Source organism: Penicillium cataractarum (genome assembly GCF_028827025.1).
Source record: "Penicillium cataractarum strain IBT 29864 chromosome Unknown utg000010l, whole genome shotgun sequence".
Classification (NCBI taxonomy): Eukaryota; Fungi; Ascomycota; class Eurotiomycetes; order Eurotiales; family Aspergillaceae; genus Penicillium; species Penicillium cataractarum.
Genome location: NW_026622746.1, coordinates 337,152 through 359,796, shown reverse-complemented (window position 1 = coordinate 359,796; position 22,645 = coordinate 337,152). Strand labels below are relative to the sequence as shown.

General features: G+C 48.2%; 6 protein-coding genes across 6 annotated transcripts; 3 read left to right on the top strand and 3 right to left on the bottom strand.

Moving 5' to 3' along the window:
* Positions 1–971: 971 nt before the first annotated feature.
* On the top strand, positions 972–2,939 carry N7496_012291 (uncharacterized protein; the record flags this gene model as incomplete). Its single annotated transcript, XM_056705204.1, has 1 exon — positions 972–2,939. The coding sequence occupies one exon, from the start codon at positions 972–974 to the stop codon at positions 2,937–2,939; it is 1,968 nt and encodes a 655-aa protein (XP_056549102.1).
* Positions 2,940–6,996: 4,057 nt separating this feature from the next.
* N7496_012290 (uncharacterized protein) lies at positions 6,997–8,825 on the top strand. The gene is made up of 4 exons (XM_056705203.1): positions 6,997–7,018; positions 7,108–7,218; positions 7,272–7,581; positions 7,635–8,825. The coding sequence occupies exons 2-4, from the start codon at positions 7,119–7,121 to the stop codon at positions 8,335–8,337; spliced, it is 1,113 nt and encodes a 370-aa protein (XP_056549101.1). The 5' UTR covers positions 6,997–7,018; positions 7,108–7,118; the 3' UTR covers positions 8,338–8,825.
* A 299-nt stretch (positions 8,826–9,124) lies between these two features.
* On the bottom strand, positions 9,125–10,171 carry N7496_012289 (uncharacterized protein; the record flags this gene model as incomplete). The annotated part of the gene is made up of 2 exons (XM_056705202.1): positions 9,125–9,236; positions 9,312–10,171. The coding sequence occupies 2 exons, from the start codon at positions 10,169–10,171 to the stop codon at positions 9,125–9,127; spliced, it is 972 nt and encodes a 323-aa protein (XP_056549100.1).
* A 5,809-nt stretch (positions 10,172–15,980) lies between these two features.
* Positions 15,981–16,427, bottom strand: N7496_012288 (uncharacterized protein; the record flags this gene model as incomplete). The annotated part of the gene is made up of 1 exon (XM_056705201.1): positions 15,981–16,427. One exon carries the CDS (start codon positions 16,425–16,427, stop codon positions 15,981–15,983), a length of 447 nt encoding a protein of 148 aa, XP_056549099.1.
* A 2,137-nt stretch (positions 16,428–18,564) lies between these two features.
* N7496_012287 (uncharacterized protein) lies at positions 18,565–19,119 on the top strand (the record flags this gene model as incomplete). The annotated part of the gene is made up of 1 exon (XM_056705200.1): positions 18,565–19,119. The coding sequence occupies one exon, from the start codon at positions 18,565–18,567 to the stop codon at positions 19,117–19,119; it is 555 nt and encodes a 184-aa protein (XP_056549098.1).
* Positions 19,120–19,752: 633 nt separating this feature from the next.
* osm1 (putative fumarate reductase Osm1) lies at positions 19,753–21,887 on the bottom strand (the record flags this gene model as incomplete). The annotated part of the gene is made up of 4 exons (XM_056705199.1): positions 19,753–19,850; positions 19,911–21,593; positions 21,711–21,779; positions 21,851–21,887. 4 exons carry the CDS (start codon positions 21,885–21,887, stop codon positions 19,753–19,755), a joined length of 1,887 nt encoding a protein of 628 aa, XP_056549097.1.
* Positions 21,888–22,645: the final 758 nt, after the last annotated feature.

Here is a 22,645-nt window from a genome sequence, read left to right as displayed (position 1 = left end):
CACAGCTTTGGTTTCCTGATCTTATTTTTAAGTAACGGCACCTATGTTCTGATTAAATATTTTGATGAATGCCAAGTCGAATTAGCAGCAAGGCTTGCACGTACACCCTTCGTCGTCGGGTGAGACCAACCCGCATCTAACGGCAGATGGCCGCTGGCGATAATAGTATCGGAAAGAAACAGCTGTGTGACGTCATGGCCGCAGCTATCAGCAAAGCTAATTGTCGTCCTACCTCTTATCGCTTGAGCAGCGATCATATGATCGCAATGCCAGAGAATAGGTAGATCTGTTGTAACCACGGGAAACGGCACAACTGAATAGCAATGGATGACGCTGACTGTACGGAGTACACTTTGCCGAATTCACGGCCATAACGAGCCACAGAATCAATACAGTTAACTATCTAATGCCCAAAAATAATGAGTGAGATACTCTGTTCATACCGACCAACACCGACCGATGACCTACGAACATGCGGTGACTCATGACGATGAGGTACCTTGGATGGCGTGGCCTTGGACGATGTTCACAGTAGGTTAAGTCTTCGGATGATCGACAAGTATTGTGTGGCGTAATGATCTGCGACCGCACCACACAACTTTATTTTGCGTGCAAAGCCCCGGATTGGAGGAGCCACCAAGGCTAACTTGGCCCTCTGCCATTGCGGAATTAATATGCATTTCGATTTTAGGTTTGAACAGAGTTAGCCTTGAAGATCATATGAACTCCTTTTCTTGGGTTCGTGAATTTCCGTGTATCGTGTGCTTTGTGGCTGCGGGCCTTCCACAGGAGCCCAGAGATGAATGACAAAGGCCATTCTCGGCCTCCAGCCTGCCATCGAACTGACTTAAAAATGTGTCCGTACCTTTGTTGGTTTCTCGTCATTCAATTTGTTCTTCCAGACGGAATGGTCATAGTTTTCATGGGGATTACGTGACTAATCTACCATTGCTTCCACCAATAATCCTACGATGAATTTCGACCTCCTTGAGCGCCGCAGAGAGAAATTTGTGCTCTGGATACCTGCAGGTCCAGCAGCGAAAACCCCTTCACTGGTGCTATGCACTTTCCAGCCCGGTCCTCCGGCTACATTCCATACGATCTTCAGTGGTCAACTAAGAGGCTCAGATAGACCTGATCTCTGGGAACTCGACCCAAATGACATAGAACCGTCGTTGAAAAATGATACTGTCTATCACTACTGGTTCGAGATCCAAGATTCATCACCGGAAGATCTGGGTGTTATTCAAGTTACCGACCCAATGGCGTATACGGTCGACTACAGAGACACGAAAAACCAGGGTGAACACGCCCAGCCAGCTTCCGTGATCAAGTTTCGTGATGGCAAACTATGGCCCTGTGATATTAATGGAAATGAGCCGAGCCAGGTGGCAGTCCCACCGCATAATGCCATGCCGGAAAACAATCATATAGTGATCTACGAGCTCCCGGCTTCGTGGGCAAAATCTAGGCAGATTGGGGATGTGCAAGTTGATGTCGGTACTTTCACAGACGTCCTCGCTCTATTCGACTTGAATACTGCTGGTGATCGTTTCAGGGATATCTCGAATATTGCTAATGAAGCTATTGTGGCCGACCTGGGCATTAACGCGCTGGAGCTACTCCCTGCTGCAGACGCAAAACCAACGGGTGAATGGGGATATGCTACTGCTCACTACTACGCTCCCGACTTCGATCTTGGAACTTCATCAGAGTTGGTGAAGTTGGTGGAGAATATCCACTTGAAGAGCATCCGGTTCTTCACAGATGTCGTGATGGCCTTTGGGCACGATCCGTATATCTACATTGCTTTTATGCAGTTTCACCTTAACTTGGAGGCTGAGAGAAACAATCCGGACAGCTACCAACCTCACTCCAAGGAACTGCGAGAGGGGTGGGGTGGGCGACTATGGCGCTATATCAGAGACACGGATACCTATGACCCAAAATCAGGCAGACCCGGACATATGCATCCTTCCTGGGCCTTCCATCATGGGCATCTTCATCGATGGATGTCAGACTTCGGTGTAGGCGGTCTCAGGCTCGACAGCGTGAACAACATCGCCAATTGGGAATTCATCAAATCATATACGAACGAAGCATGGTCTCTCTACAGGTCAAGATACGACACCCCTTCTCCCTCCAAATTCCTTGTCATTGGCGAAGAACTCAGCGTCCCCGTCGATATGGTAACCAGCGGAACCCTCAATGCCCTCTGGAACGAGCCATTCCAAGGACGCCTCCGCGCCGCCATCCTAGGGGAACCAGCTGATAGTGACAACTTCGAATGGACGGTCCGTAAAATGGTTAACTGCACGCTCGACGATTCTCACCCTTTTACGGATGGCGCACAGGCGATAAATTACGTCACTTCCCACGACACTGAAGGATTCAGGAAAGAGCGCCTTTTCAACTTTCTTTCTGCCAGTAGGGTAAGTGATATCGAGAGACGAAGTAAACTCGCATTTACGTGTCTCTTGACGGCCGTCGGTATTCCGATGATTTTTGCAGGCGAGGAATTTTGTGACCAGATGGATCGTCCGGTAGGGCAGAAACAAGTTGATCCAGTGAACTATGAGCGAAAGGCAGAGGATTGGAGAGCTCGTGTCTTTAACTACATTGCGACGCTTGTGGAATTAAGAAAGAACTGCCCGGCTCTAGGGGTTGATGATACAGACTTTATTCATGTGGATGAGAGCCGTGAGGGGAAGATCATGGCATGGAAGAGGGGAGCACCGGGTCAGGCGCCAGTGGTTGTGGTAGCTAATTTTACAGATCATGACACGTCCGGGATAGAGTATTTTGTGGATAATTGGCCGGAGAGGGAGAGGGAGGATTGGAGAGAGGTTACGCAGGGGAGGAACGTGCCGATGGAGTGGGTAGGGCGAGAGCCGGTAATGCATTGGGAAGCAAAAATTTATACGTACTGGAGGGGTTAGCTGTGTTTCATTACCAAGACTGGAGGATGACTGGAGAATGGCAATATGAATCTTCAACTCGTATATGAAACAGTAAGAGGCACATATCTTGATACGATATTTTTTTTCGTTTTTCATTTTTAGCACTATTATATTGCATTCGAGAGCCTACAGGGAAACACCAGGGGGAACTGTAACAATTGTCACTACCAGAGACGCCGAAACTACCTGTGAAACCTGGAGTCCGGGTTTCGCGATAGACTCTGTGCATTTCTAGTCACGGTTGAGAGCAGATATTGCGTCCACTGAAAAGCAACACAAGAACTGTGCTTTACTCGTGGCGTTAATTATTGGCCCCCCTGGTTTTAATAAGTGTTGCTATAATCGGTCGCCTTCACCTTCGGAAATTGGGCAAAGACCTCTACCTAATGAGAATATCCTCGAGAACCAACCGAGCGGTGTTCACAGGAGGTTACAATACATTTCCCTGTAACTATAACGAAGATCATGGCACGGATTCTCTCACAGGAAATTACAATAACTTTAAATTTCAGAATCAGTTATTAACAATTCAATACGATCAAAGTCTAGGTACGGGGCAATTTTTAGGCGAGACGTATAACAGGAGGCTATTACGGTGGCAGTCTACAAGTATCTAAACCCTATTACTTCCCCTATTTTTCTGCCGGATTTTCTGCCACGCTAGAGACCTCCAATTTCTAATCTCTGCCTAATGTTTAGTATACTAGCCTTCGTTTCAAATAATTTCCTCGACCCTATGCGGCATTGTAGCTGATAAATTTACAAATATATCCAGATCAATTGGTAAGGTGTCTACTATACAGGGTAGACGGCGTGTCAGTCAGGTAAGAAAAGAAAGGTACCAAGTCAAATTGCGACAAGACTGTTTCTTGAGGAGCTCGAAACCTGCTCCTCAAGGCTGATTTTATGTACATGACTTCTAGTGGGATCAAGGAGGTGGGCCATTTGGAGAATATAAGATCGTGTAACCCGAAGACGGGGTCTCTTATGCAGTGTGGCCCTTCAGCTGAGTCATCGAAAGGTTTGTGATCCCCCGCCGAGACATTGCTGTTCCGATAGGCCTCTGGGCCCGTAAGGCCGCAAGGAATCCCGTAACGTCGTCGCGACGGTTCTTGAGATGCTAGACGTTGGAAGTCTGAATAGTTACATAGTGTCGAGACATGGAGCGGTAACTTACCGCCTAGACAGGGGTTATACTGACTAACCCACTTTCCTTTGTGTTTTGTATAGTAATTTGGTATCCTTGGCATACGGTTGACGTAACACCGTGTATCTTAGCCATCTATGGGGTATTTCAACCTGCGCATGATATTCGCTCTTAACGGGCTGTAGGATTTCCGTATATGCTCGTACTGAGGGAACCAATTGAATGAGTTGATTGGAGAACTATCCAGGAGATCGCTGTTGAAGCGTCTCATACTCTCAGGAGCTAGTATTAGCGTGTTACAATGCTGATATTCCGAGTTGATCCGGTTTACCATACAAAAACATATGGAGGTGTGGGTAGCCGGTGAATCAGCCAGCTCTTAGTGGTAAAATACCATCTCTCAGCTCGACAGCTCTTTGTAGAATCAATCAACTCAATTATCTCGAATTGGTTCCGCTTGCTCCTACCTCGTTGCCTATTCGTCCGCCAGGATTACTAGCCCATACTGTCTCAGCTTGCTCGGACACATAGTGTCAGAACCAGCTAAAAGCGTACGAACTAGTAAACATGGTGGCGAATGAGGACTACCGGAATCATCGGAAATATGCGATTGATTGATTGTAGATAAAATGAGTGGCAGGCAGAGGGTATGTTAAATACCCATCTGAAGAATTGGTTCATAGTTGATGTCAACATGTGCATGTTGTGGGGTCACATGACGAAGGACCCACTTATATAACCCCTCTCTACATCTAGATCTTCTTCTCTATAAGATCTATCGAATTGATCCTCAACGATCTTGCATTGAATTGCCTACCTAGGTAGGAGACTATATAACACTCCAATCTCTTGATCTTTCATGTGATCTTTTACCATGTTTCTTGTGATATAAATACTGCTATGTTTCCTAACTAAATTGAATCAAGTTTTTATCATCCCTTTTGATCTCTCTTCTAGATCGGAGGTACTCTTCCGCAATCGTGGTGCTTCTCCTTCTTAGAAGTGCGCACGACCGATAGACTCATAACCGTGTATTCAGACACTACATTGTGTTATGATACTCAATGAGGCCATCTCTATATTGATATTGGAGCCTTAGGCACCCACGTCCGCGGATTCTGCCAAGGCGGCGGCTAACCAGCGGTCAGCCGGTGACCCGGCGATAACGATTCGAAAACAGTTACACTGCATACAACCTGCGGCCACTACATGGGCAATGCGCTGGCTATACGGTGGCCTATCGTCGAGGTTTCCTCCCCAAATCGTGTTTGATTCTTGTTTGCACAAAAATGATGTATTTAAATCGATGCTTGAGGAAGTGGGATTTTCCTTCCTCAAGAAACAGTCTCTGTGACAATCTGACTTAGTGCTTCGCTCTCCTACCTAGTTAACAGGTCAACTACCCTGCAAGTAGTTCATTCACAACACATTGAGTATTTACCCACCTTTATGCACACTATCTTCTTGTGCGTATAGCCACGACTTTATGGTCACCGCCTAAAGTCCGACAATATCCTTCTCTACATAGATCATATCGAATTAGGGCGTAAGGTGGCTACTATAGCCATTAAGAATTAATAGGCAATATCGAACGCGTATACGCCTATTAGTATATAGTATAAAGACCTTCTATAGCTACCGTAGGCCTATCTCATTAGTAGTCTAACCGTTATCCAAGACCTCAAATCGCCAGTCTTTTAGCAGGTTATCAAACCAACTAGCTCTGTAAACCTTGCCTTAGAAGATTATACATAGCGGAAGCGAATAGCCATCTGTATAGATAGCCTCGATCGTAGTAACCCACTCACGATTACCTAGTTATAGAAGAGATCTCCGACCGTAGTATTCTGCTCTAGTAACTACCTTCTACGAAGATATAAGGCCCATTACAAAGCCGGTCTCATCAAAGTTATAGATATCCTCTGGTTATATACCGTTCTCGTCAATCATACTTTATACGGTCGCGAACCACTGCCGAATCGATTTCGGATCTTCGTTTAGGGCTCTTTAGTAATCGTATCTTCCCGAGAAGCGTGTACGAAGCTTAGGGCGGCGGTTAATGAAGGTTGATGGCCAATTCTTTCCAACCGTAGACGGAGGGTAGCTACCGCGCGCGGCGAGTAGGATATTAGCCATTTCGGCTACAGTAGCCGGCCTAGGGGCTGCTCCACGCGTATCCATAGAGATTATCCATTCAGTAAGCGAATCCTCTTCTAATTGGGTAAGCTTATAGCGATTTGGGCGCTAGTCAACGCGAGATTGTATACCAAACGCGCGGTTACGCAGTGTAGTCTCTGGTATCTCATATAGCCTAGCCGCTGCGCGAAGAGCTTGAATTCGGCCTTCTTTTAAATCGGATAGGGCTAATAGGATCTTGCCCTCTTGGTTGGCCAATTTATGGCTAGATTCAGTGCGAATTGGTGGCATGGTAGGTGGTTGAATTAGAAGGGTTGGTAGAAAGACGCGAATTTAGAAGGGGTGATCCGGTCGGCCGTGTGATCCGGTCGGCCGTGGATTACGTTAATCACCTCTGCTTAGTCATTGCCGATTCAGGAGGAACGCATCAGCGATATCGCCACTGCGGTCATTCACCTTCTCTTACCGTTCGGCAACGGCGCGACTTTCAGTATGTCATTCCAATTTATCAACAACGATAACGTTTTCAATGATGCTACGAGGAAGCAGATCCGCAGGCATGTAGCCTTGGGGAGAAACAAGGGCAGCAAGATCTCACGCATGTCCAGGAAAGAAGTGTTGACGAACACCACGACAGAATTTCGAGTTCCCCTGATTATGGGTGGAACGTCAGTCGAAAGAATAGAAAGATATGATGAGATCGAGCGCCCGATCGATAATGGGCTTTTTTGCCCTGACCTCTTACCGGGTGGACCCAAAGGACTTATCAAGAAAGGTGAGTATCGCACACGCTTAAGAGATCCCTGTCGTATCGCGTAGATTAGGCGTGAATGTCGATATTGATAAATAACGAGAAATTCTAAGTTATCTCCTTCATGTGCGCGATGCGATTCTCTCCGGAACTGGATAACGGTCTCGACTATGGAGGTCTTGGCGTCCCAACGTGTGTCCAATACATGCTTGTTGACGAAGCCTGTACACTATAATGGAAATCTCTCCGTGAAATACATCGGTTAACTCGACTACAGGTTTCCATAGCTCGATGGCGACGGCCCTCTTCTGCCTAGATAACATAGTGGGCAGATCAGAGAACAAGTTACAGGCACTGCGCCATGCATCGCGTACAGTCCGCCTAGTGAACCAGCAACTCTCGTTGAAAAGTGCGATCACTGACTTCACCATCGCGGCCGTAATCAGCATGGCTCAGTATGAGCACCACCAGAACCGATTCCAACAGGGTTCTGCTCACGTGCAGGGCCTGTGGCAAATTTCTCAGTTGCGTGGTGGAGTATCAAACCTGACTGGAAGCCCTTCTGGATTAGGGCAGAAAATGCTGCGGTACGCCCCCGCAGCCAAACGCACCAATCGCGTTCATACTAATCTTCCTGGAGGATCGATCTGGAGTACTCGTTACAACTAGGCTCACCCACGGCGTTTACGCTTAAAGAGGCCGAAAATGGATGCAAACCCTTATCGGGATTCCCCAGCATGTGCCTGCAGTCAGATGACTCCATTCTGCCTCTAGCCTTCGGACAATACCCAGCCAGGGCACTGCCCGCCAACTATCGAGATCTGTTCGTCGACGTGTTGTTTCTGGCATCATTGCTCAATAATGCGATTCTTGGCAATGCGCCGAAAATGGACGCCATTGAGTTGTACCAGGATATTATCTTTCTCGGCTACCGTCTAGTCAACCTTGGGCCACTTGGCGGCCTACCCCGCGGGATCTCGCGGCTTCAGAACAAAGTACACCTAGGCTTGGCTGCCTTTTTGGTGACGTTCCTGCAGCGGTGGGATGGTCGAGTTGCCCAAAATGATCTTTTGGCAGAAATGCTGATTTCAGAAGCTCGGCAAGCTTTCAACGCTGACCTGGATGGGCGGGAGACGTTACTCTGGTTGCTTTTCATAGGAGCAGCCGCTTCAAGGCTATTGAAGCATCCTGTGTGGGTTTCAGCAGCAAAATGCACGTTGCACAGCCTGAAAGTTATGAGCTGGCAAGACGCTAAGGTACTCCTTGCTGCATTTCCGTGGGTTGATGCCATTCACGATACATCAGGGCAGGCGCTCTGGCAGAAGGCCAATGATAGTGGCTAGGATTGTATATGTGGCGAAGGCACCTTCATACACATCTCTGGGTGGGCGATTCCGTGAGCAATCTATGAAGGTATATTTTGAGTTGGTCTCAAGCGCCTGTACTGCACTTTCTGGCTTCATAGACTGGGATACATGGTATTCGTTGCCGACTTCCATCAGATTTGGCCATTTTTCGTTTTGCCACCATCTGTGGTGAACTATGCAACAATAGCAGCACTAGCCACAGACATTTGATATGCCCGGTGCGCTCTCTCGCTGTTTGGACCCGCCACGTTTCTCCACCACTTAAAGATCTCTACGCGTATACTGTTGTTCGTCATGGCAATTTGAGCCTTTGGCAGGCTTTTCTAGTCGGCAGTATCTTGTTCATGGCTATTGGCCTATCACGATTCGATAATACGTCTTTTAACCATCTCTTTCGAGGGAAAAGAACCGAGGGATAAGTAGTCCGCAGCTCCATATATTGAACGTTTCACTCTCGATTTCCCACTTGAAGAAATAATGGGGAAACAATGACCGGAAGAATCCCCCGCAGGGTAGCTATAAGTGAATGGCAATTTGATAATATTAAATAACATTACAAAACAAATGAAAGGAAAGTCAGGTAAATCTAATTAATACATTCGCATCCTACCCTCAATGCTGTACCAGCCTCTAAGAATTCATAAGGACGTTGGCTCCCCTTCACCCGCCACCATCAATTGCCAGGATCCAGCGATGCCTTGCCCTCGCGAAGTGGGATAACCGGAGCGTACAAGCGAACGTCGGCCGAAGAGCTTCGTCTCCTCTAAGAGAACTCATTCGGGAGTCTGGTCAATGTTCCCAATTCCTCGATAGTTTCCGCCCACAGCTTCTTCTGCACGGCTTGCCCCGCAGGCGACAGAAGATACGGAGATGGCCTGATCACAATGGGTCGTTAGTTACGATTCCTCTTTATGGGCTGATGGATAGGTAACACAGGGGATTATTCGTACTCAATGATCTCCTTGTCTCCGAGGAATCCTCCATGTGATTCTGGCCCTGCTACGACGGCCGCATTGACAAAGAGCTGCCCGCCGACCTCTACGGGCCGTGCGAACAGGGTCTTCACGACACCCATGACCATACGCATATAGAGCGGCAGAACATCGGTCATGTTGGTGTTGACCAAGCCTGGACAAACCATATTCAAGACCACCTTGGATTTGTCGAGTCGCGGAGCGAGGCTGTACATGAACATGGCACACAGAAGCTTGCTGTCATTGTATCTCTCATTTGGAAAGAAAAATTCCTTCGAGTCCACATGCTCAAGCACCAATTCGCCGGCCTTCAAGGGCGCCTTTTTCTCGAGAGATGTGGTAAAGTACATTCTGCTACCCACCCAAGTGATGCGGGACGGTTGGCCAATCTTCTCCGCGCTTGCCTCGAGGTATGGCAATAGTTCGGCAACCAGGAGGGCATTTGAAAGATAATTCACTTGGGTGACGCGTTCGTGGCCACTTGGGCTTCGTTCGAGCTTGAGAAGTCCAATACCCGCGTTGAGGAAGAGGATATTGACCGAAGGCACTTCGAGCTGCAACACTTTAGCGAAACTTTGCACACTCTTATAGCTGTCCATGTCAAGATCTAACACGGTGATCTTTGCGTGGATGTTAAGTCGCTGAAGCTCCCGTTTGCAATATTCGCCTTTCGAGACGTTTCTCACCGCGAGAACGAGGTGAGAGACATGCAGCTTGAGTAGCTGGCGGGCGGTCTCTAAGCCGATACCTGCAGTAGCGCCGGTGATCAAAGCCGTTTTGCCATGGAGGTCTATATTCGGAGGCAGCGACGTGACCTTAGGTTGAGGGAAATTCATCTTGGATGGAACGATTTAGACGGTGTTAGTAGTGGGAAGCGCGAAAGGCACCCTTCACCCCTTATATACGGTTGGCAAGTAATGCGTACTGCACTTGGTGAATAATAATTCATGATGGGACTAACGCGGAAACATGTTTCTAGATTCTCATTACCAACATGTCTTGTTACATCGGGAGATACTTCCAATTCGGTGTTGCTGCTGCCTAATAATATTTCTCTGAAGGTAATGATAATACGACTTAGCTAGCTATTGACAACTAATAATATATCAGTCTCCGTTCAATCGGAGTCTAGCTTCGTAGTTCTCTTTGCCACGGGCTCCGGCTTCCGTAGGGCTGTGGTATACGCCGCCCAACAGTCGAGCTAATTGACTGAAAATTCAGAGTGGACCGAATAAGGAAACTAGTCTCGTATTCGCGGTTTTATCTTTATTATGGATCTTTTTATGGCGTCACTTATGCGGCCGATCTGGTCCGCATTAGGAAGCCTCCCTTCTATTGGAAGATCTTCAAACTCGGAGGTAGCTTAATTCTCATAGCCGTTTCCTAATTGGTCCAGTCGGCAGGGCTCCGCAAAACTAACCAGTCCTGATTAGGAAGTCTCTCTTCCATTGGACTGTTTCTGCATGCGAGGAAAATCCGAAACCTTATTCAAGTTCGCTCTCATGGGTCACTTAGTCATTTCTCCTGACCCGCTGCGCACGATTTGCAATCATCACTAACTAACTCCGGCCGACATAGTTCGCGTTTATGGCCGGAATGGAGTTAGTATAGACATTTGGCCACTGAGGCTGAGATACGGTAAGTCTTGTGACGTTATGGCGCGCTGGCTCCGCCGAATGTTCTGGGCGTGGTATCTTAGAGTCTTCGCCGGCATCGTGAGCATCCGGCAAAGACAAAACGGCACTACAAGGTTCGGACGAAGTTCGTCCGGTACCACCGATGGTATGGTAGGCATGAAGGGTTCTTGTGGTCTCTCTTTGATCTATGTGGCGTTAACATTGCCTCTGTTACCGGTCGCCTGCTTCTCTCACTCTCCCACTATTCCCTTCACTTATTAATTGCACCACGTTTGATATAACCCAACAATAAGATCACATTATGTCGGCGCCTCTCTATGATTTTAGTGTCCCCACCTTTGTTAAAGGACTGAAGGTGCTAGCGTACATGCTGGAAATGGGCGCGGATCACGCCAGGGAGAATGGCATCCTAATCGACGATATTGCCGGCTAGAAACGAGCCGAGGATATGCTCCCGCTATCCTTCTAGGTGTAGACAGCTAGCAATACGGCCAAGAACTCACTCCCTCGCGTTGCTAGTACGGAGGCAGTTCCTATGGAGGACAACGAAAGGACCGTAGCCGAGCTCTAGAAGCGGATCACTAAGACTGTCGAGCTACTCGAGGCAGTGGAGGTAGTTAAGTTTGCCGGTACGGAAACAGATTAAGCTCTAATGAAAGCCGGCCTAAAGGAACTCGAGTTTATAGCGAAGACTTATATCACTAGCTTTACCCTACCTAATTTCTATTTTCATATTAATATAACTTATGCTATCCTTCGTGCTAAGGGCGTTAACATCGGCAAGTCCGACTACCTGTCCCTTTTCCTTCCGAACCGAATCATACCAAAACAGCATTCGTCAGAGTGAGCGCTTAGCAAAAGTCCTTACTATGATTATGCTGCGTAGATATTGATCCTTCTGTATTATCGTAAACTTGCTATGAGGTGACCTATTTGTTGTCTATTGTTATGGGGGAACCGTTGACGGGTCAATAATAGGTTGTTAGCACTGTGGTCCTCCTTAGGTTTTCATGAAAAAGGCCAATGGACAGCGAATGCGAGCTATACTATTGACGACGCTCACATCCACTACATTTTGCGAAAGTGGAATCCCGAGATCTATAGCAACACCAACCTTCTGAGCCATTGCTGCTTAAGGGGATTTCGGTGGTTCACAGTGAGATAAATATCAGCAGGTACAAAGCGGTTGTAAACATAGGAAGAGCACCAATACGAAGGGCGGAGGTTATTTAAGTAATTTTGTCCTTCTCATTTCTAGTCCATAATCCGAAGGGATGGCTACAGACCCCACACACGGCAAGAGCGGGAAGCACGATCCTAGACAGCATTGATCCTGTGCCGTAGGGTTAGCGGCGTACCGGTAGCAATTAGCCTGGCCTAGCAAATCTCCAGCAAGGCAGCCAAATAGCAGCGCAGGGGGCAAGACAGGCAATATTAACTCCACATAGATCGAAGAGAGAGCACAAAAACCCTTCATGCCTGCCATATCACCGGTGGTACTGGACGAAGTTCGTCCGGAACCTTGTAGTGCCGCTTTGTCTTCGCCGGATGCTCATGATGCCGGCGAAGAGTAAGACACCACGCCCAGAAAATTCGGCGCAGCCAGCGCGCCATAACGTCACTAGAGTTACCGCATGACAGCCTCATGGGCCAAATGTCTACGCTAACTCGGCTCCGGCCATGAACGCGAACTGTGTCGGCCGGAGTCAGTTGGTGATGATTGCAAATCGTGCGCAGCGGGTCAGGAGAAATACCTAATGACCTTCTTGCCAGACAGCCAATAAGAGCGATCTTTCGTAAGGTTTGGGATTTTCCTCGCATGAAGAACAAACAATCCAATGGGAGAGAGACTTCTAATCAGGACTGGTTAATTTTGCGGAGCCCCGCCGACTGGGCCAATTAGAAAACTGCTGTGAGAATTAAGCTGCCTCCGAGTTTGATTGGAAATCTTCCAATAGCAAGGAGACTTCCTAATAGGGCCAGATCGGTTGCACACGCCACCAAAAGGCCCACAATAAAATACCCAATACGAAATGAGTTTCCCTATCCGGTTCTCACTAAAATTTAGCTGGACTGTTGGGCAGTAAATACCACAGCACTACGGAAGCCAGAGCCCGCCGATTCCCGCCAGTACTGAAAAATCACTTTTTTGACTACGGAACTAGAGGATTCTAATTGACCGGACACTGATATATTATTGGTTGTCAATAACTAGCTAAGTCGTATATTTATTACCTTTATAGAAATATGTCGGAGCAAGCTATGACAGTAATGGCTAGTATTCCTAATAGGCGAATGAGGTCGAGGATAGGAGTAAGCGGAACTAATCTTGGATGCAAAGGTTGATTGATTGAAGAAAGAACGAATGCCATGGCCTTTGGCTGGAATTCAGGCTGTTATGTCGATACTCTCGGGATGGTTGATAAGCCATTTTAAGTTGTATAACCTTGTCATTCGCTTCGGTTTTGCCATGTGGACATTGTAAGTCTTCAAAATCTCATAAGTGACCAGAGATGTTAGTCATTATTGAAACAATAGTGGAGCAGGGCTCTCTCTCATCTTCAATAGACAAACAGAACCTGCGGTGTTGGTCATTTGCCTCGTCGTTATTGGAGTTGGTGTGGGATGCGTTTTCCAGCCAACACTGGTTGCTCTACAGAGCCATTCTGTGAAATAAAGACGAGCTGTTATAATATCAGCTCGCAATTTCAATCGTAGTGCTGGGGGATCATGTGGTCTTGCCATCTCTGCCACAGTCCTCCAGGCAAGCCTCAGGGCTCGCCTCCCGCCAGATCTATTAGATTTTGCCAAGTCTTCGTACACCCTTCCTGATATAGAAGGTGGAGTACTAACGGCTATCATGGACGCATACATGGCGGCCAGTCACATGGGATTCATCATACAGGTACCATTAATTGCTGTATGCTTTCTAGGTTCGACTTTCATTCGAGAGGATCGTGCCATGCGAGTTGAGGAAACACCAGTCGCAGGAAATATACCCCTAGCAGAGAGGGTGGCTATTTCTACAACATGGCAATGGAATTGATTGCTAGAGAATGGACAATGACGATGGATACTGCAGAGATATTCGACTAGAAACCTTGAGCTGCATTTTAATGGCCGTAAAGCTGTGCCCATATCTATTCAAGAATAGATTCAAAGTATTGTGAGTGGTTGACATGTACGAATTTATAGCCGTATGTTTCATGCCGCGATTTGGGTCGTACGGAGGCGTGCACGCTTGACTTGGATGGTAAATAATGTTTTATTATGTTCTTTTAGATCGCCAATTAATTCCAATTATGCTTATATGGGAGTGGAGGGAGCAAGGAGACACGAAGAGGTATTCTACATCAGGTTATCGGAATTTATCGCAAAGCTTGAATATTCTTTTTAGTACATCTTAAAATATCTTTTATCCACCATATCCCAAGGTATCTGCCCGTCATGTTCTTGAAAAGAGCCCTGCTCTATGTCCAAAACTAAGCACGATCATTCAATTGAATTGGCTCCCTCCTATACCTTGATCAAGACTAGATCAAGTCACACTCAATGTTTCAATTGGTATCGGGGAAGCAAATTTGTGAAACAATTAGTTAGAATCCGGAAAAATCGGAATCGACAACAATTTGGTAGTGGCTTTGAACGACGACTTTGCAGGTATCAATGGCTTCGTGCTTCATTCTGATGGATCTCCAAAAGGTTGATATTTGACTCTTGAAGTCTCCTAGCCCTCGCAATGTACCTGGTGCCTCATATTAAGCTGAGATTGGCGGGATCACCATGTTAGTTCCGGCACTTAGGAGCTGGCAGGAAAAAAGATGAACTCGATCGGCCCATTCCTTGCTACTCCCTAGGGCCTTTATCATCTGACTGTACTTGCGTACCGACAACTTCAATTTCAGCACATGACGTGTCGGAAATTCAATAGATGTGCATTTTCATACCTACCGCCATTTTGCAGATACAAGGCAGTTGCAAGCTTAGCAATGGAGGATGAATCGAATTCCCGTCACTCCGAATGTTATATACTATGGGGTTCAGGTTAGCCTCCAGTAGATGGAAGCAAGCACATATCAGAAACAAGACTATAATATAGAGGATATAACTAATATCACTGTAAATTATTTTCGTAGCACTATAAAAATCTTTTATGGTACTTCAGCGCTAAGCCTCAGCGATAGCAGCGAGTTCGCGATAGGTATCACGGTAGCCAATAGCAAAGGCTGATTCCCTTTACACCAGGTATTATCCTATCGCATTCGCCCATTCAGAAGACCACTCGACGAAGAAACCATCATAACGGGACTTAAAGTCTAGTTACTACTTAACGCTAAGATAGACACGATTAACATATAAGCCTAGAATAGAACGGGCTTTAACTTCGCCGTTGCCGGGAATATCTAAAGTACTGAAGGTCTTACTCTAGTAAAGGTCCTCCTAACCGCGAACCTATAACCGATTACCCTTAACGCTAGCTTTTCTCCTGTTGCAAAGCATCACTTAGGAACTAGCATCGACGGATCCAGCGAGACTAAGTTTAGCAGACAAAGTAAAAGCCCAGAAGTAAAACGATGGTAAGCGGTAGTTGATCATTCCTATACCCTGGTAAAAACGACCTTTGTGTACCAAAAAAGAAAAAAAAGGAATTGCAAAAATCGAATTAGGAATCGAACCCAATTAGATAAAACGATCATCTCCTCAGCCCTACACGTCATCGGATTGATCCTCTTGATTACACATGCTGGCGATGAACGGTACACATGTGTGTCTGTAGTTTATCAGCACGCCCCATGCCAAAATTCTTTTCACAGTGAGGGCACTTTATCGCATCGGGCGAGAGATGCATAGACCTGATATGTCGCCAAAGAGATGAGTCCATGGAGAAGGTGCCACGATAGGAACAGTCTTTCCACTCGCACCAAAAAGGGCCAGGCGGGCTCGTCCTGGAAGGTTTCAAGAGGGAATTAGTTCCCAGACTACAATGATAATCAACCTGTATAGCGACTTACACTCTCCTTGCTCGTCGGCGTGAAGGATTTGGAGCCCCACGATTGGGCTCGCCATCTTCATGAGGAGTGCGGATTTCTGGTAGACCAGTGATGCTGTGGGGAGAGGTGTGTATGCTCGCTCGAGAGCTGAGAGCGACTTGAAGGGCGTCATGTGCTGCCAAATGCTGGGGCTGATATGGGCCTGCGTTGCGGCCTTGGTGCTTTTCGACAGGAGCGGATTGAGCATACGGGAGGTACGGCGGGTTGTGGGTTGGCCATTCCGATATCTCTGGGATCAGTGAGCCACGAGAGGAGTTTGTAGACGACTGACTTTGATACCAAGTCGTGTCGGGCGGCGATCCGAGTTGAGATAGACTTTGATCATGAACAAAGTTACTATCCATCCAGTTCGTGCTAGTCCCAGACTTGGAGCTGAAGCCAGGACTAGTCCACGATGACGCCATGGTTGAAAGCGGAACGGTTGATTGGATCCGATGGAACTGAGGAATGAAGGGAAGGAACTGGAGGCGAGCAAGAGGAACACCTGGTAATACAAACGAGCTTTGCAGTGATCTTGAGATTAGTACTTTATGAAACAATATTCATAGAAATATGTAATTGCACTAGATATATACTTGCGATGATGGCAAGAGGCTGAAAGCCGGAGAACTCTGGAAAGTCGACTTATTCGATTGGACTTATTGTAATGTAGGGGGGAATGGGGACAGGCCTTTCTCCCTTACAGTCAGGGTTCTTGAACTATTTAGTGAGAACTCGACATCGATAAGCACGGCCCCGGCCACTGGATTTACCCATCACCACCCAGGTCGTAAATCACCAATTAACACTCCTTCGACTGCTCAAGCTGACCCTTGGAGAAAGTCCGTAGCTTTTTTTTCCCTTGCCCCGTGTTTCAAGGTTGCATTCTTCAACCTTTTCTCGAGGCACCTTCCCCTACATTCTACAGAGGAACGGAAGTGTGTGACTTCTATCGGAAATTAGCATTCCAGATGGTGTTAGAGTAACTCTATTTCCTGTTAGGTGCTCAAACCACTACAATCTATGGTGGACAATTAAATTATAGTTGGACTCCACTGAAATAATCAAGGCCCACAACGTTCTAGATCAGATTAATTCAATTAGAGATTTTATAATCAATTTATAAACACTTAAATCCCCCGATCTGCGGATGTGCTTGATGCCGCGTCATACCCTTTCCCCACGCTCGGCAAATCCCGAACATCCACGATTACGAAACTCACGAGGTCGTCGGGGCGTGCTGGTCACCCCCTTTTCTGGAAAATGCGTTGCCTGGTCATTACACTGAAGGGAAATGGACAAAGTTAAAAGAACTTAAAAAATTAGAGCCGATCAGGCTACTACGTAATCGTTGGCTGATGAACTATCATTTCAAAAAGTGTGATCGTTGAATTCCTTAGCGGTCTATTAAGGTCCTTAAAGAATATCATAAATTGTAGATTGAAGCTCCTCTTTCTATCCGCTATCTGTGACTATGAATTGCTATTGATGACAATTGATCCAAAGATTGTGTTTCAAGTTTCAAAAGCGCTGAAAGACACAGCCTCCGCCATTTGAGTCCTTGCTGGGCAGGACCTCTATTTTTGTGATGCAACAAATACGCAGAAAGATGCAGTATCGAATGGTTGGTATGTGACTATTGCAGAAAAAGACGCTAGATACTAGACACCATCTCCTAAGTATAGTTTAACACTGCGAAGTAAATTAGAAACCAATACACCCAATCCTAGTTAATGCAGGGTCCATATAATGCAGAGTCCATAGGTTTATGTACATATGTTCAGCTTGAGCCAATAAGCTTAGCATAAAACCATGCATTAAACGACCGACCCACTTTCGTAGTTTCAACGTCCCTTCCCCTTACGTCTCTTGATCCTTCATTTAGTTCCCCAATTGCACCACTTTATACTGGCCAAGCCTTAAAATGGCATATAAAGCCTACTGTGAGCCTGTTCAGAATGCCCCGACCTACCGCCCGTGATATCCTCTCCAAACGAGATCCCCTTATACGGCGATGGCTACAATTCCCTTCTAACAACCATAATCACGGCCAACGACTTGACAAACCTGAATCTCTATATTGAAACACATGGATCCTTTTTCTTCGGTGAACACGATATACCCATTGTTATTCTTTCTCCATAGTAGCATGAAGTGGCAGTACCGATGTCCTCCGCCCCCTTGTCAAGATTTATTAGTCTGAGCCCAATCAAATGGAGACCCTTGAAGAACGATTCGAAAGAAAAAGGATCTCGCTACTAAATACCGCTTGTGGATATGCTTGTTTCGAGACTGCGGATTATATTATGTGGCATGGACCTCCTCTGGCTAAAATCAATGAACTGGGAACTACCGATGAACCTTTTATGCGCGCGGTGTCTACGCTGCAAGACTCTGGGGAGCTCGAAGCAAATGCCGGACACAAAGTCGATCATTTTGATATTGAAACTTTGTTCTCGGTCTCCTGGACAGAGGTGCTCCGGTGCGTAATCCCGATTGAAACCGTGCCGCTGAAAAGATCCCGTTCAGCTCCATGAAACCGTGCTCGGGTCTGCAGCTGCTATGGGAAGCTCCAAACTAGTGACTCGCCTAATTACTGAAAAAACCAATATTCATGCTACACAGTCATGGCAAGAGCCATTGAGCGGCGTCTTTCACAATGTCACAGCCCTACACATCGCCAGCGCTCCACAAACTCGCTCCCAGCTTCATCCAACGACCCTATTAACCTCTCTCTACCAGAGGAATTCATTCCACACTGATATCAACAAACCCGACATCAACGGCTGGATGGCACTCCATTTTATAGCGAGGAATTTACGGCAAGTCGGCGCGTCGCGGTTACTAGTTCGTCGGGGTGTGGATGTTCATGCTATTAGTAGAATGGGAAATACGGCTGTGCATGAGGTTATGGGTGCTGCTAAGCTTCAACGGCGCGAGATGGAAGATGGCACGCTGGAGTGTCCGGCAGCCTCAGAGAAGATATGGGCTGGTGAGGAGGTTGTTTCGGTGTTGAGGGGTGCTGATGCGAGGATTGATGGGCCGAAGTTGGCGGACGCCGGCGGAGTTGTTAGTTGGGAGACGGGGGACAGGGGACAGGGGGGTTGGATAGGTTAACTAAATCTAGAGGCGGTTAAATTTGCTAATGAAGCTAACGGTAGTGGCTAGGCTTCACTAATTTGGCTAGCTAGATCGGTATATTATGATCTCCACATTCTTCAGATCTAGTATTTTCCTAGGTTTAATTGAAAATCACGTGTACATGGTTACTACGCCTCGGCAGGATGGAGTGCTGCAGCGGTACGCGGAGAACAGTGTATCATCCAGTACCATCTCGGATAAACTTAAAACAAATAATGGCCACACTGTTAGGAGATCAAGTTGGCTTGCTAGAGATAACCTTAGAGCGAGGCGTACCGTGGAAGCTGCCTAGAAAATACCTAAAGCAAGGTTTCTACAGATTCAAACACACTACGGAGGCAAAAGCTATACATCACTCTAGAAATTGTATTTCGAGAAAGGTAAAGGGAAGTATGATATGTTACAAGACCAAGACACCCCCAAAACATAGGGAGGTGCACACATATATCATCAAGTCGGCTTCCAAAACAAGCCAAAAATGAAGCAAAAAAGACAAGATCGACAGGACAGGACGGGGGCGAGGGGGTATGTAATTTAGAAGGTCGTTAAAAAGGGAAGTTGCAGACGCAATTCACGGTCTAGCTATTTATATGCTAAGACTGAGAACGCTTACAACTCCAGGCTGGGGGTCTGGCCCTTGACGCGGCCGATGACGGTTTGGGCGGCGTACTTGGGGATGACCTCATCGTCGTGGAGCATGGCGAATTCTACAAGAGGAATGTTAGCGATATGTTATTATATGTAGAGAGATGGGGGAGTAGACATACCCTCGGTAGCATCACGACCCATGAAATTGAACAGAGCGTTGGCACCGCCGGGGTGCTCGTCCAACCAGTTGGTCACGTCCAGGACAATACCCTTGACGACGATCCACAGGTCGTCCTTCTTGTTGTGCTTGGCAATCTCCTCCATGGAGAACTCCTTCTCGGGGATCTTGAAGCTAGCCACGGGGTCGGCCTTGGCAGAGGTGTCCTCGCCAGCGGGGGTAGCGGCGGCAGCAGAGGCAGCAGCGGGGGCAGCGGCGATGCTGGGCAGGTTACCGCCAGCAGGGGCACCGGCCCACTCGACGGAGATCTTGCCGGGGGTGGAGGGGTCAATGTGCAGGGAGATCTGGCCGAGACGCTGCTGGGCACCGGAGGGGCCGGAGGAGATGAGCTTCTTGAAGAGGTGCTGGGAGGCAGAGTCACCGGCGACACGACCGTAGACGACACAGCCCAGCAGGGAGGAACCACCGAGACGGTTGGCGCCGTGGACACCACCAGCCAGCTCACCGCAAGCGTACAGACCGTTGAAGGGCTTCTTCTCGCCGTTCAGGACCTCGGCGTGCTCGTTGATCTCGATACCACCCATGGTGAAGTGGAGGACGGGCTCCATGAGAGCGACGTGGAAATCGTCGTCGATGGAGAATGGGAGGTTGTGGAAGAACTTCTTGTTCCAGGGATCCTTCTTCTTGCCATCGGCAATGAGGTTGTACTCATCGAAGGTCTTCTTGAGGGCAGCCTCGCCGCAGCCAATCTCGGCAGCGAGCTCCTTGCCGGTCATCTTCTTCATGAGACCACGACCGGAGTAGTGGCGGGTGTGGAAGTCCAGGACCTTGGAGGCCTTGCTGTTCAGCACCAGGCGGATGGGCCACTTGCCCTTCTCCTTCTCCTTCCACATCTGGCCGGAGACGTAGTCACGGTGGCCCAGCTCGTCGGAGAAGCGCTGGCCATCCGAGTTGAGCAGGAGACCACCCTCACCACGGAGGGCCTCGGCAGCGAGGAACTTGAACTTGGCAGTGGGGTCCTTGGGGTCGACCAGACCGGTAGGGTGGACCTGGACCTTGTCCATGTCAATGCCGTTGGCACCGATCTCCATCAGCATCTTCTGACCGTCACCAGTGGCGTGAGTGCCGTTGGTGGAGGACAGTCCGTAGGTATCGGGGCGGTGCTTCTTGAGGAGAGAGGTATCGCTGAAGTCAGCGGCGTAACCACCGGTGGCCAGGACGACGACACCGTCGGCGGTCTTGGTCTCGCCGTTGAGAGTGTAGGTGACACCGGTCACGTCGTTGCCGGACTTGTTCACGGCAGTAACGTGGGCCTTCTTCACGATCTGGACACGGGTAGGCTCGGACTCGGCGAGCTCCTCGAGACGCTGCATCAAAGCGTAGGTGATGGCCATACCGGGGAACTTGGCATCGTGGCCACGGTGTGTGCGGGGGTGGGAGTGGCCGCCCAGACGGGAGACCAGAGTGAGGTCGAGGTTGAAGACATCCTGCAGCCACTCGACGGCGGAGGCGGACTTGTAGGTGAGGACCTTGATCAGGTCGGGACGGGCCTTGTCACGGGCGGACTTGAGGGTATCCTCATAGAAGGCCTTGACGCTGTCGCCAATGCCGAGGTCGACCTGGGTACGAGTGAGAGCACCGTTGATGCCGGAGGTGGCCTTGGTTGAGTTGCCACCGAAGAAAGCTTAAAATGGGGGAAGTACGGTTAGTGACATGTGTGAAATGTCAGGAGACGCGCGACACCGGGGGGGGGGGACACGGTCTCTTGAGACAAGGAAAAAGAAGAAGCCGCTGAACATACCCTGCTTATCGAGAACGAGGACATTGCCGCCGTTCAGGTAGACGGTATGAGCGGCACTCAGGCCAGACACTATTCCGAGAGAAGCTGTCAGTCGAGAAAGTCCGGGGGCAGGGACAATAATGCGGGGGAAGACAACTTACATCCACCGCCGACCACAATGACTTGAGGGGCTGCCATATTGTGTGGATGGCTAATGTGTGAGAGGGTAAAGAGGGAGGGGAGGGGGCAAGGAGGAAGAGAGGAAGAGTGGGGGGAAGAAGAAAAAGAATGTTCAAAGATGAAGGGGGGCTTGTGATTTTATGGAAAGGGAAAGGGAAACGGGTACTGGGGGAAGTATCGAGAGGGGATCCGGGGCAGCAACTCAGAAGCCGACAGAGAAGTCTATCGGCCGAGGCACGCGTGGAGTAAAAAGTGGATCCGTGAGGAGTTGGTAATGGGACAATTACGGCTGGTTCAAAAGAGTGTGGGACATAAGCTGATCACTTTGAAACCTGGGGAAGGGATGGGAAAGCTCATGTTGGTGAAGAACTAATCAGCGTCGCTAATTAGACAGAGTTACAATCACATGCTTGATCGTAAGACTCATGGGATCAAGGGCTCATCTTCACATGCACATGCGTCATGGGTGGCATTCCAGTAGACGGTGGTATAGTATGTAATAGGAGAGCCCAAGGACACCGTCAGAAAGCCAACGATACGCATAGACAGTTCTAGATTCAAACGAGAATACAAAGCATAAAGTCCAGCAACTCAGCCAGTTCGGCAAGCATCTTTCAAGAATATTCCGATCTTTTGATCAATAACCCGCGGGAGTGTCGGTCGGCGGCCCTGTGAACCTCGGAAGTACAAAAAGTCACAAATGGCCGAGTCTCCGAAGAATGCAACCACTGCGTTAGTAGTTAGCCCCCTAGAGTCAGGGGTCATTGAAAGAGAAC

Coding starts and splice junctions, on each gene's coding strand:
- N7496_012290 (XM_056705203.1), top strand. CDS start 7,119: ATGTGCGCGATGCGATTCTCTCCGGAACTGGATAACGGTCTCGACTAT. Junction 7,219..7,271: donor CATGCTTGTTGACGAAGCCT/GTACACTATAAT, acceptor ACTCGACTACAG/GTTTCCATAGCTCGATGGCG. Junction 7,582..7,634: donor TTAGGGCAGAAAATGCTGCG/GTACGCCCCCGC, acceptor ATCTTCCTGGAG/GATCGATCTGGAGTACTCGT.